This window comes from Somniosus microcephalus, chromosome 34 (assembly GCF_052327205.1).
Source record: "Somniosus microcephalus isolate GS21.2 chromosome 34, FLI_Smic_1.0, whole genome shotgun sequence".
In the NCBI taxonomy this organism is placed as follows: Eukaryota; Metazoa; Chordata; class Chondrichthyes; order Squaliformes; family Somniosidae; genus Somniosus; species Somniosus microcephalus.
Window position 1 is genome coordinate 15227082 of NC_141020.1, and position 13282 is coordinate 15240363.

General features: G+C 48.0%; 1 protein-coding gene across 9 annotated transcripts in view; it reads right to left on the bottom strand.

Moving 5' to 3' along the window:
- Positions 1 to 13282, bottom strand: part of LOC147096799 (metastasis-associated protein MTA1-like) — a 171738-nt gene that overhangs the window by 41406 nt on the left and 117050 nt on the right. For all 9 annotated transcript variants that reach the window (XM_085973429.1, XM_085973430.1, XM_085973428.1 and 6 more), the window contains 2 exons: positions 3644 to 3702; positions 1686 to 1807 (listed from right to left, as the gene is read on the bottom strand). In XM_085973429.1, the coding sequence (XP_085829555.1) occupies positions 1686 to 1807; positions 3644 to 3702 (181 nt within the window). The remainder of the gene's footprint in view (positions 1 to 1685; positions 1808 to 3643; positions 3703 to 13282) is intronic.

Below are 13282 nucleotides of genomic sequence, written 5' to 3' on the forward strand. Positions count from 1 at the left end.
CTGCCACTTACGCTGCTGCTTAAACACAACTCGGCAAATGCCAGCAATTCACAACTTACGCACTCAAAATGTGGGTTTGTGAAGGTAGAACAGCAATTTGGAAGTGGACAGTGTCGTTTTGGGGTGGCTGTCTGATAACTTTAATAAATTAAAATAGAACCAAAGAACTCCAATTTTCAAATGATGTACATGACCAGAGCATCATTGAAATACAACAAGGCCCACATCGCTCCAGTTTTGGACTTTTCAAAGGGTGGTAGCCCTGCGTTAAGGGATTTAATCAATAACTTGTACCTACAGCACCTTTAACATAATGAAAACAGTCCAGATACAGATAGAGAAACTACTTCCCCGGATCCAAGGGGCATAGACAGTCTAAGTAAGTGCTTTGGATAACAGATCAGGCTGGAGGTGAACTAGAAGATACCCAGCAAGGAGAGAGACTTCTTGATGGGTAATGGAACACTTTTCATTTCAGGCACCTAGGTCAAGTAAGGCATGGGTAAAGCTCTCTCTACACTGTCCCATCAAACACACCCAGGGCAGGTACAGCACGGGTTAGATACAGAGTAAAGCTCCCTCTACACTGTCCCATCAAACACTCCCAGGGCAGGTACAGCACGGGTTAGATACAGAGTAAAGCTCCCTCTACACTGTCCCATCAAACACTCCCAGGGCAGGTACCGCACGGGTTAGATACAGAGTAAAGCTCCCTCTACACTGTCCCATCAAACACTCCCAGGGCAGATACAGCACGGGTTAGATACAGAGTAAAGCTCCCTCTACACGGTCCCACCAAACACTCCCAGGGCAGGTACAGCACGGGGTTAGATACAGAGTAAAGCTCCCTCTACACTGTCCCATGAAACACTCCCAGGGCAGGTACAGCACGGGTTAGATACAGAGTAAAGCTCCCTCTACACTGTCCCATCAAACACTCCCAGGGCAGGTACAGCACGGGTTTGATACAGAGTAAAGCTCCCTCTACGCTGTCCCAGAAATGTGCTTCACTGAGCCTCAGCTGAGTGTCTCCTAATGCACCCATGTTCCATTTCACACATCAGGCACTCTGTTGCCTCTGAATTTACCGACTTGGTAGCAGTTCTGGGGCCCATACCCACTAAGCTGAGACTACCCACACTCATTTCACATGGCACTCCTTACAGCCAGCAAACAGGGGAGGTTTTCAGGTGTTAGTCTGAGCTGGATTTCAAAGCATGTCCCAGAGGTGAAAGGCCAGTGTCTTGACACACTACGCTTAAAAAAAAAGGAGGCTCCCAGTGCGCAGAGCCTCGCAGGAGTCTGACAGGTTACCGTGCTGTGCACGCTAGTGATGTTGTACCACAAGTCTTCACAGCATGTACTGTGGAAGTGCCACACAAAGTGCGGACGGTAGGGGGTGGGGGGAAGTGTTCTAAAGTGCAACCAGATCAGACGACAGCTTGCCTTTTCACCAGAAATGGTACCTGGCACAGGTCTTCTTTCACCAAACAATCCTGCACTCTTCCGACGGCTTGAATGTGGGAATTGAGCCATGCAGTTTGAGAAGGTCCCAGGGCTCCCACTCCTGCTCGCTGCTGAAGCAAAATTCTACACGCGAGCGCGTCGTCCGATTTCATTTCTCAGACGTACACCACAGAACAGTCAGCGTGAGTACATCAGGAACAGTAGCAGGTTCCACTTACTGTAGCAGCTCTCGCAGGCCCTGCCAGCTCCTCCATTCTGTCCCGGGAACCCGGCTCCATTCACCATCCCTGGCTTGCTGACTGTGTTATTCACATTGATCTGGTTAGGGTTTGGTTTGTTGCTGAAGAAAATAAGAGAGATGGATCTTAAAAGCTACGGATATATTCCAAGCATCAGGTGATACAGGAAACTTTATTTTATCCGGCACCGACGGGACCGACGTGGTGCCGGCTCATCAAAAATTCCGGATAACCGAACGCTATAGTAAAAGATACGGAGCTGAGAGCTCCGTATAAAGCAACAAACCCATGTTCAGAACAATGGCCACAAGCTCCAAGCGCCTCTGTAGCTTAGCAACAGCTGCAGCCACACCCTTGCACAGCAACAGATCGAGGAAGGCAAGTACAATATGAAGTAAAACTTACCTGAACCTACTCCTGAATTTTGCCGGTTAACCGAGATTTCCGGTTATTTGGGTGCCGGTAAATCGGAAGTTTCCTGTACTGCACTTGCACAAGGTACATTCGATTGTTGTGAACTGTGCCTCGTTTAACACTACTGCGGTCACTCTCCTCAGTTGCAATGGGAAAGAAAAGACAGACTTGCATTTATATAGCACCTTCCACGACCTCAGGACGCCCCAAAGCGCTTTACAGCCAATGAAGTACTTTTTGAAGTGTGGTCACTGTTGTGATGTAGGATTAATGTAAGAAATGCGGCAGCCAATTTGCACACAGCAAGGTCCCACAAACCGTAATGTGATAATGACCAGATCATCTGTTTTTGTGATGTTGATTGAGGGATAAATATTAGCCAGGACACCAGGGATAGCTCCCCTGCTCTTCTTCGAAATAGTGCCTTGGGATCTCTTGCGTCCACCCGAGAGGTCATGCGGGGTCTTGGTTTAGCGTCTCATCTGAAAGACGGCACCTCCGACACTGCAGCTCTCCCTCAGCACTGCACTGGGAGTGTCGGCATGGATTTTTGTGCTTAAGTCTCCGGAGTGGGACTTGAACCCACAATGACAGCAACATTCCTCTTGATGGCACAGTTGTTAAAGTCAGTGAGGAACACAGCTGTACTGATCAAAAGATTACAGTCTGTGAGAAGGGTACCCGGGGAGGAGGGGAGAGTGCGCACGTTCCCGCAGATAACCACTGTTAACAGGATGAAGGTCTGATGTTCCCCATGATTGAACACCCTTCTGACATTCATTGCCAGTGCTCACACATGTGGAATGGGCACTCGGGTAAGGGACCTGTGGAACTGTACCCCAGGGAGAGGCAGTGGTTCCGGAGAGGAGAGAAAATTAGATTTAAGAGAAAAATGTTAAACAGAAGCTTCCCATCACTGTCAAACTGTTATTTAAAAAGGGTCAGATATAACAGCAACACAGTCTCAAACACATCCTGGGACCTGACCCTACTGTTGACATGGCAAGCAGGTCATCACACAAATATAAGACAGACCTGGAGGTTATTCACCACCCCCTCCATTTACAACAAAGATCTGTCAAAAGGTCATTAACTAACCTTGTGTGTTAGGCCTGACATAGAATTGCCTCGAGTCTGTCACGCGCGCGCGCACGTGTGTCTGTTCATTTAAAAGGTTTCATGCGGAGATCAGTGTGGCAACTGTTAGGTTCCATTATTATTCCACCCAGTTTTTCTTGCTTGACCCCTCCCTTTTTATAATGATGTGGAGATGCCGGTGTTGGACTGGGGTGGACAAATTTAAGAAGTCACACAACACCAGGTTATAGTCCAACAGCTTTATTTGAAATCACAAGCTTTCGGAGCGCTGCTCCTTCGTCAGGTGAAGTGACTTCACCTGACGAAGGAGCAGCGCTCCGAAAGCTTGTGATTTCAAATAAAGCTGTTGGACTATAACCTGGTGTTGTGTGACTGCTTACATTTGTCCCTTTTTATAAAGGAGACAAGCCAATGGCCGTACTTACTAGTTGGGGATGTACACCTGCTTTAGTCGACTCTCTGCTTCGGCTGCTTTCAAACGTTTCTGGAAAAAAAAATGGATTCGATTAGCCACCTCTCCAGGACAAGTCCGGTTTCATGAACCCCACCTCACTGGTCCCGTGCACGCACGCTGGTGTCTGAAGTCGCCCCCCCACCCCTTTCAGGTATCTGCTTGCTGATGCCGATGCATTAAAAGCTCAGCTACACAGGCTGAAACATTTTCAACGTGCCGCTGATCGCTATTGGGCCCACTAGACACTGTCTAGGACACTTGTGCTCGGGACCCATGAAGGGTCTGGTCCTGGACACCACAGCACACCTGTGTCAAAGAACCACTATAGCCTCAGCACATCTGTATCAAAGAAAGAAAGAAAGACAGAGAGACAGACAGAGAGACAGACTTACATAAGAACATAAGAAATAGGAGCAGGAGTCGGCCATATGGCCCCTCGAGCCTGCTCCGCCATTCAATAAGATCATGGCTGATCATCGACCTCAACTCCACTTTCCCACCCGATCTCCATGTCCCTCGATTCCCCATGAGTCCAAAAATCTATCGATCTCAGCCTTGAATATACTCAAAGACTCAGCATTCACAGCTCTCTGGGGCAGAAAATTCCAAAGATTCACAACCCTCCGAGTGAAGAAATTCCTCCTCATCTCAATCTTAAATGGCCTACCCCTTACCCTGAGACTATGCCCCCTAGTTCTAGACACTCCAGCCAGGGGAAACAACCTCTCAGCATCTACCCTGTCAATCCCCCTTCAGAATCTGCTATGTTTCAATGAGATCACCTCTCATTCTTCTAAACTCCAGAGAGTATCGGCCCATTCTACACAATCTCTCCTCATAGGACAGCCCTCTCATCCCAGGAATCAACCTAGTGAACCTTTGTTGCACCGCCTCTAAGGCAAGTATATCCTTCCTTAGATAAGGAGACCAAAACTGTGCCCAGTACTCCAGGTGTGGTCTCACCAAGACCCTGTACAATTGTAGCAAGACTTCCTTACTCATATACTCCAACCCCCTTGCAATAAAGGCCAACATGCCATTTGCCTTCCTTATTGCTTGCTGTACCTGCATGCTAGCTTTCTGTGTTTCTGGCACGAGGACACCCAAATCTCTCTGAACACCAACATTTGAAAGTTTCTCACCATTTAAAAAATATTCTATTTTTCTATTCTTCCTACCAAAGTGAATAACCTCACATTTCCCTACATTATACTCCTTCTGCCACCTTACTGCCCACTCACTCAGTCTATCTATATCCCTTTGCAGACTCTGTGTGTTCTCCTCACAGCTTACTGTCCCACCTAGCTTTGTATCATCAGCAAACTTGAATACATTACACTCGGTCCCTTCATCTAGGTCATTAATATAGATTGTAAATAGCTGAGGCCCCAACACTGATCCTTGCGGCACCCCACTAGTTACAGCCTGCCAAACTGAAAAAGATCCGTTTATCCCGACTCTCTGTTTTCTGTCCGTTAACCAATCCTCTATCCATGCTACTATATTACCCCCAACCCCATGAGCCCTAATCTTGTGTAATAACCTTTTATGTGGCACCTTATCGAATGCCTTTTGGAAATCCATATATATTACATCCACTGGGTCCCCTTTATCTACCCTGCTAGTTACATCCTCAAAAAACTCTAATAAATTTGTCAAACACGATTTCCCTTTCATAAAACCATGTTGACTCTGCCTAATCATGTTATGATTTTCTAAGTGACTTGATACCACTTCCTTAACAATGGATTCCAACATTTTTCCAACGACTGATGTCAGGCTAACTGGCCTGTATTTCCCTGTTTTTTCTCATGCCCTCCTTTCTTGAATAGCGGTGTTACATTTGCGACCTTCCAATCCGCTAGGACCATTCCAGAATCTAGGGAATTTTGGAAGATCAAAACCAATGCATCAACTATCTCTTCAGCCACCTCTTTTAGAACCCGAGGATGTAGGCCGTCAGGTCCAGGGGATTGGTTGGCTTTTAGTCCCATTAGTTTCTCTAGTACTTTTTCTCTACTTATATTAATTACGTTAAGTTCCTCACCCTCATTAGACCCTTGGTTCCCCACCATTTTTGGTATGCTTTTTGTGTCTTCCATAGAAGATAGCAGCAGGAGTAGGCCATTCGGCCCCTCGAGCCTGCTCCGCCATTCAATGTGATCATGGCTGATCATCCAAGTTCAGTACCCGGTACCTGCTTTCTCCCCATACCCCTTGATCCCTTTAGCCTTAAGAAATATATCCAACTCCTTCTTGAATATATTTAATGAATTGGCCTCTACTGCCTTCTGTGGTAGAGAATTCCACAGGTTCACCACTCTCTGGGTGAAGAAATTCCTCCTCATTTCTGTCCTAAAAGGCCTACCACTTATCCTTAGACTGTGACCCCTGGTTCTGGATTCCCCGACCATCGGGAACATCCTCCCTGCATCTAGTCTGTCCAGTCCTGCCAGAATTTTATAAGTTTCAATGAGATCCCCTCTCATTCTTCTAAACTCCAGCGAGTACAAGCCCAATCGACCCAATCTCTCCTCATATGTCATTCCTGCCATCCCAGGTATCAGCCTGGTGAATCTTCGCTGAACTCCTTCCATGGCAAGAATATCCTTCCTCAGATAAGGCGACCAAAACTGCACACAATACTCAAGATGTGGTCTCATCAAGGCCCTGTACAACTGTAGCAAGACATCCTTGTTCCTGTACTCAAACCCTCTCGCTATGAAGGCCAACATACCATTTGCCTTCTTAACCGCCTGCTACACCTGCATGCTTACCTTCAGCGACTGGTGCACAAGGACTCGTTGCACTTCCCCTTCTCCCAATCTATTGCCATTCAGATAATAATCTGCCTTCCTGTTTTTGACACCAAAGTGGATAACCTCACATTTATCCACATTATATTGCATCTGCCATGCTTCTGCCCAATCACCCAACCTGTCCAAATCATCCTGTAGTTTCTCTGCATCCTCCTCACAGCACACACGTCCACCCAGCTTTGTGTCATCTGCAAATTTGGAGATATTACATCTAGTTCCCTTGTCTAGATCATTAATATATATTGTGAATAGCTGGGGTCCAAGGACCGACCCCTGCGGCACCCCACTAGTCACTGCCTGCCACTCGGAAAAAGACCCGTTTATTCCAACTCTTTGCTTTCTATCTGCCAACCAGTTCTCTATCCAAGTCAATACCTTGCCCCCAATCCCATGTGCCTTAACTTTACATGCTAATCTCTTATGTGGGACCTTATCGAAAGCCTTCTGAAAGTCCAAATACACCACATCCACTGGTTCTCCCTTATCTATTTTACCAGTTACATCCTCAAAAAATTCCAGTAGATTAGTCAAGCACGATTTACCTTTTGTAAATCCATGTTGACTTTGTCTGATACTGTCACTGTTTTCCAAGTGATCTGCTATTACATCTTTTATAATGGACTCTAGCATTTTCCCCACTACCGATGTCAGGCTTACCGGTCTATAATTCCCCATTTTCTCTCTACTACCTTTTTTGAATAGTGGGGTAACATTAGCTACCCTCCAATCCATGGGTACTGTTCCAGATTCCATTGAATGTTGGAAGATGATCAGCAATGCATCTACTATTTCTAGGGCGCAAGGCCTGCTTTTAACAAGGTAAGTGGTGAATTAATTAAAATTAAAACATTTTTTCCACAGGTTTATTATTTTTAAATCCTTTAAAGAAAGGTAAGTTTATTTTTAGCCCCGTTAGAAAATGTAATTAATTTTTTCAAAAATTTAAATTGTTTAAAAGTTATTTTATGTCATTTATAGTTATTTTAAAAATGCGATTTAAAAATAAATTTATTTGAAGTTTTAGTGATGTTTTGACGCTTATAGTATTTATAGTTTTGACAGCTCTTCCTGTCAATTTTATGAATGGGCATTCCCTGCTACCATTGGCTCTCCGTGGCCCACATGATCCCAGGGAACGCTTTGAACTAACTGCGCCCCTGGGATACGCAAGCACTGCGCGCCGGCAGTTGGAGGAGGCCAAGGATCAGAATCCCACGCGGGCCCACAGCTCAACGGCCGGCGCGCTAGGTAAGTGCAGGTCGGGGGCTTGCACCCGCGGGAAGCCCCCGACCCGAATTTCTGGGCCATTATTATTCTTTGCTACATTATAAGCTTCTTCTTTCAATCTAATGCTACCCTTAACTTCTTTAGTTAGCCATGGTTGGATCACTTTTCCTGTGGAGTTTTTGTTTCTTAATGGAATGTATTTTTGTTGAGAGGTATTGCATTTCTATAGCGCCTTTCATGACCACAGGACCGCAAAAGCGCTTTACAGCCAATGAAGTACTTTTGAAGTGTAGACACTGTTGTAATGTCGGAAACGTGGCAGTCAAGTTGCGCACAGCAAGCTCCCACAAACAGCAATGTGATAATGACCAGATAATCTGTTTTGTGATGTTAATTGAGGGATAAATATTGGGCAGGGCGCCGGGGATAACTCCCCTACTCCTCTTCGAAATAGTGTCATGGGATCTTTTACGTCCATCTGAGAACACCACTACACCGATGGCACATCTGTATCAGAGCACCACCACATCCACAGACTCCCCACCCGTATACAAATACTGGTACAGGAAACTTTCGTTTAACCGGAGGTTAAAAGTCCGGAAAGCTCTATCTACCGGCAAAATTCAGGAGCCGTTTTCTTTAAGTTTTTTTTTTACTTCTCGTTGCTTTTTTTTCCCCCCCAGTCAGGCTCTGCAAGGTCTGTAGCTATAGCAACAGCTTCAGCTACAGATGCTTGCAGCTGCAGCCGACTGTTTTGAAGCTGTTGCTAAGCAACAGGGTTTGTTGATTCACACGGAGCTGAAAAGCTCTGTATGTTTTATTTGGGCTGGATTATACGGCAGTTTTGATCTAACGGCACCAGCTTGGTCCCGTCGGTGCCGGATACCAGAAAGTTTCCTGTACATCAATGTTCTGCCTTAGGGATCATGGTGCACCGAGCAGCGTCCCCAACAGAATTAACCATTACACCCAAGCAACTGGAATTCCCACTGTGAGAATACAATGCACTGGGAATGTGTGGCCGTCGTCCCCTGCTGCAGTTCAGCCTGGCTCTCGGTTCCTGGGAAGGGTAGGGGGGAATCTGGCACTGTTTAAATAGGACATGCACAGTCACCATTTGGACAGCTGCCGTTCCTTCACTGATCTGCTCACTATGATTTGCGTTGATGAGGTGCTGATTTTTAATTATAGTGAAAGTGTTTACTGGCCTCTCCTGTAGCAAGTCACACTCCATCACAAAGCGGCACCTCCATCTGCCTCAGCGCCCTCATCGTCTCCATCAGACGGAGCAGAGGGAAGCAATACAATGAGCTGAATGTGAACATCGTCCCATCAGGCAGTGGGACCAAGGCTGGGGCTGGCGTTATCTCAGGAATTCCCATTGCAAAAAGCTGCTCGAGAAAACACAGGTAGAAACTCTGAATAGTTTTGCAAAAATCGCATTAACTAATCACAGCGGGTATCTAACAGCAGAGTGAGAGAAAGCTCGGAATCGGTGATTCTTTTTCCTCGTGGCTTTTCAGAAGAGGATGGTAAATAAAATCAGGGACTATAAATCCTGCTATGTTAGGGAGGGAGCGACTTAACAGGCAGGACAGCAGGCTGAAAACCCACTCCCTGATCACTACTGAACCCCAAACCCACTCCCTGATCACTACTGAACCCCAAACCCACTCCCGGATCACCAATGAATCCCAAACCCACTCCCTGATCACTAGTGAGCCCACTCGCTGATCACTACTGAACCCCAAACCCACTCCCTGATCACTACTGAACCCCAAACCCACTCCCTGATCACTACCGAACCTCAAACCCACTCCCTGATCACTACTGAACCCCAAACCCACTCCCGGATCACCAATGAATCCCAAACCCACTCGCTGATCACTAGTGAGCCCACTCGCTGATCACTACTGAACCCCAAACCCACTCCCTGATCACCAATGAATCCCAAACCCACTCCCTGATCACTAGTGAGCCCACTCGCTGATCACTACTGAACCCCAAACCCACTCCCTGATCACCAATGAATCCCAAAACCACTCCCTGATCACTACTGAACCCACTCCCTGATCACTACTGAACCCCCTCGCTGATCACGACTGAACCCCAAACCCACCCCCGGATCACTATTGAACCCCAAACCCACTCCCGGATCACTACTGAACCCCAAACCCACTCCCTGATCACTACTGAACCTCAAACCCACTCCCTGATCACTACTGAACCTCAAACCCACTTCCTGATCACTACTGAACCCCGAACACACTCCCTGATCACTACTGAAATCCGAACCCACTCCCCGATCACTACTGAACCCCGAACCCACTCCCCGATCACTAATGAACCCGAAACCCACTCCATGGTCACTACTGAACCCCAAACCCACTCCATGGTCACTACTGAACCCCAAACCCACTCCCTGATCACTACTGAACCCCAAACCCACTCGCTGATCACTACTGAACCCCAAACCCGCTCCATGATCACTACTCAACCCCAAACTCACTCCCTGATCACTACTGGACCCCAAACCCACTCCCTGATCACTACTGAGCCCCAAACCCACTCACTGATCACTACTGAACCCCAAATCCACTCCCTGTTCACTACTGAACCCCAAACACACTCCCTGATCATGACTGAACCCCAAACCCACTCCATGATCACTACTGAACCCACTCCCTGATCACTACTGAACTCCAAACCCACTCCCTGATCACTACTGAATCCCAAACCCACTCCTTGATCATTACTGAACCCACTCCCTGATCACTACTGAACCCCATACCCACTCCCTGATCACTACTGAACCCCAAACACACTCCCTGATCACTACTGAACCCCAAACCCACTCCCTGATCACTACTGAACTCCAAACGTAATGGTAACCATGAAACTATCGGATTGTCGTAAAAACCCATCTGGTTCACGAATGTCCTTTAGGGAAGGAAATCTGCTGTCCTTACCCGGTCTGGCCTATTTGAGACTCCAGACCCACAGCAATGTGGTTGACTCTTCACTGCCCTCTGAAATGTCCTAGCAAGTCACTCAGTTGTATCTAACCGCTACGAAACACAATAAGAATGAACCCGGACGGACCACCCGGCATCGACCTCGGCACTGGACACGGCGGCCGCACACCCAGCCCAGTCAACCCTGCAAAGTCCTCTGGGGACTTGAGCCAAAATTGGGAGAGCTGTCCCACAGACTAGTCAAGCAACAGCCTGACATAGTCATACTCACAGAATCATACCTTTCAGCGAATGTCCCAAACTCCTCCATCTCCATCCCTGGGTATGTCCTGTCTCACTGGCAGGACACACCCACCAGGGGTGGCGGCACAGTGGTATACAGTGGGGAAGGAGTGACCCTGGGAGTCCGCAACATTGACGCCGGACCCCATGAAGTCTCATGGCTTCAGGTCAAGCATGGGCAAGGAAACCTCCTGCTGATTACCACCTACCGCCCTCCCTCAGCTGATGAATCAGTACTCCTCCATGTTGAACACCACGTGGAAGAAGCACTGAGAGTAGCAAGGGCACAGAATGTACTCTGGGTGGACCATTCAACAACTAACAGGAGGAGGAGGCACCGTGAATATCCCCATCCTCAATGATGGTGGAGCCCAGCACGTGAGTGCAAAAGACAAGGCTGAAGCATTTGCAACCATCTTCAGCCATAAGTGCCGAGTGGATGATCCATATCGGCCTCCTCCCGAGGTCCCCACCATCACAGAAACCAGTCTTCAGCCAATTCAATTCACTCCACATGCTATCAAGAAACGGCTGAATGCACTGGATACAGCAAAGGCTATGGGCCCCGACAACATCCCGGCTATCGTGCTGAAGACTTGTGCTCTAGAACTAGCCAAGTTGTTCCAGTACAGCTACAACACTGGCATCTATCCGACAATGTGGAAAACTGCCCAGGTATGTCCTGTCTGCAAAAAGCAGGACAAATCCGACCCGGCCAATTACCGCCCCATCAGTCTACTCTCAATCATCAGCAAAGTGATGGAAGGTGTCATCAATAGTGCTATCAAGTGGCACGTACTCACCAATAACCTGCTCACTGATGCCCAGTTTGGGTTCCGCCAGGACCACTCGGCTCCCGACCTCATTACAGCCTTGGTCCAATCATGGACAAAGGAGCTGAGTTCCAGAGGTGAGGTGAGAGTGACTGCCCTTGACATCAAGGCAGCATTTGACCGAGTCTGGCATCAAGGAGCCCTAATAAAACTGAAGTCAATGGGAATCGGGAGGGGGGGGGAAACTCTCCACTGGCTGGAGTCATACCTAGCACAAAGGAAGTTGGTTGTGGTGATTGAAGATCAATCATCACAGCCCCAGGATATCGCTGCAGGAGTTCCTCAGGGCAGTGTCCTAGGCCAAACCATCTTTAGCTGCTTCATCAATGACCTTCCCTCCAACATAAGGTCAGAAATGGGGAAGTTCGCTGATGACTGCACAGTGTTCAGTGCCATTCACAACTCCTCAGATAATGAAGCAGTCCATGCCCGCATGCAACAACCTGGACGACATTCAAGCTTGGGCTGATAGGTGGCAGGTAACATTCGTGCCACAGAAGTGCCAGGCAATGACCATCTCCAACAAGCGAGAGTCCAAACACCGCCCCTCGACATTCAATGGCACTACCATCGCTGAATCCCCCACCATCAACATCTTGGGGGGTCACCATTGACCAGAAACTTAACTGGACCAGTCACATAAATACTGTGGCAACAAGAGCAGGTCAGAGGCTGGGTATTCTGCGGTGAGTGTCTCACCTCCTGACTCCCCAAAGTCTTTCCACCATCTACAAGGCACAAGTCAGGAGTGTGATGGAATACTCTCCACTTGCCTGGATGAGTGCAGCTCCAACAACACAAGAAACTCGACACCATCCAGGAGCAGCCCGCTTGATTGGCACCCCATCCACCACCTTAAACATTCACTTCCTCCACCACCGGCGTACCGTGGCTGCAGTGTGTACCATCTACAAGATGCACTGCAGCAACTCGCCAAGGCTTCTTCGGCAGCACCTCCCAAACCCGTGACCTCTTCCACCTAGAAGGGCAAGGGCAGCAGGCGCATGGGAACACCACCACCTCCAAGTTCCCCTCCAAGTCACACACCATCTTGACTTAAAAGTATATTGCAGATCCTTCATCGTCGCTGGGTCAAAATCCTGGAACTCCCTACCCAACAGCACTGTGGGAGTGCCTTCACCACACGGACTGCAGCGGTTCAAGAAGGCAGCTCACCTTCTCAAGGGCAACTAGGGAATGGGCAATAAATGCTGGCCTTGCCAGCGATGCCCAGGTACCATAAACAAATGGAAAAAAAACTCCCTGATCACTACTGAACCCCAAACCCACTCCCTGATCACTATTGAACCCCAAACCCACTCCCTGATCACTACTGAACCCCAAACCCACTCCCTGGTCACTACTGAATCCCAAACCCACTCCCTGATCACTATTGAACCCCAAACCCACTCCCTGATCACTACTGAACCCTAAACAAACTCCCTGATCACTACTGAACACTAAACACACTCCC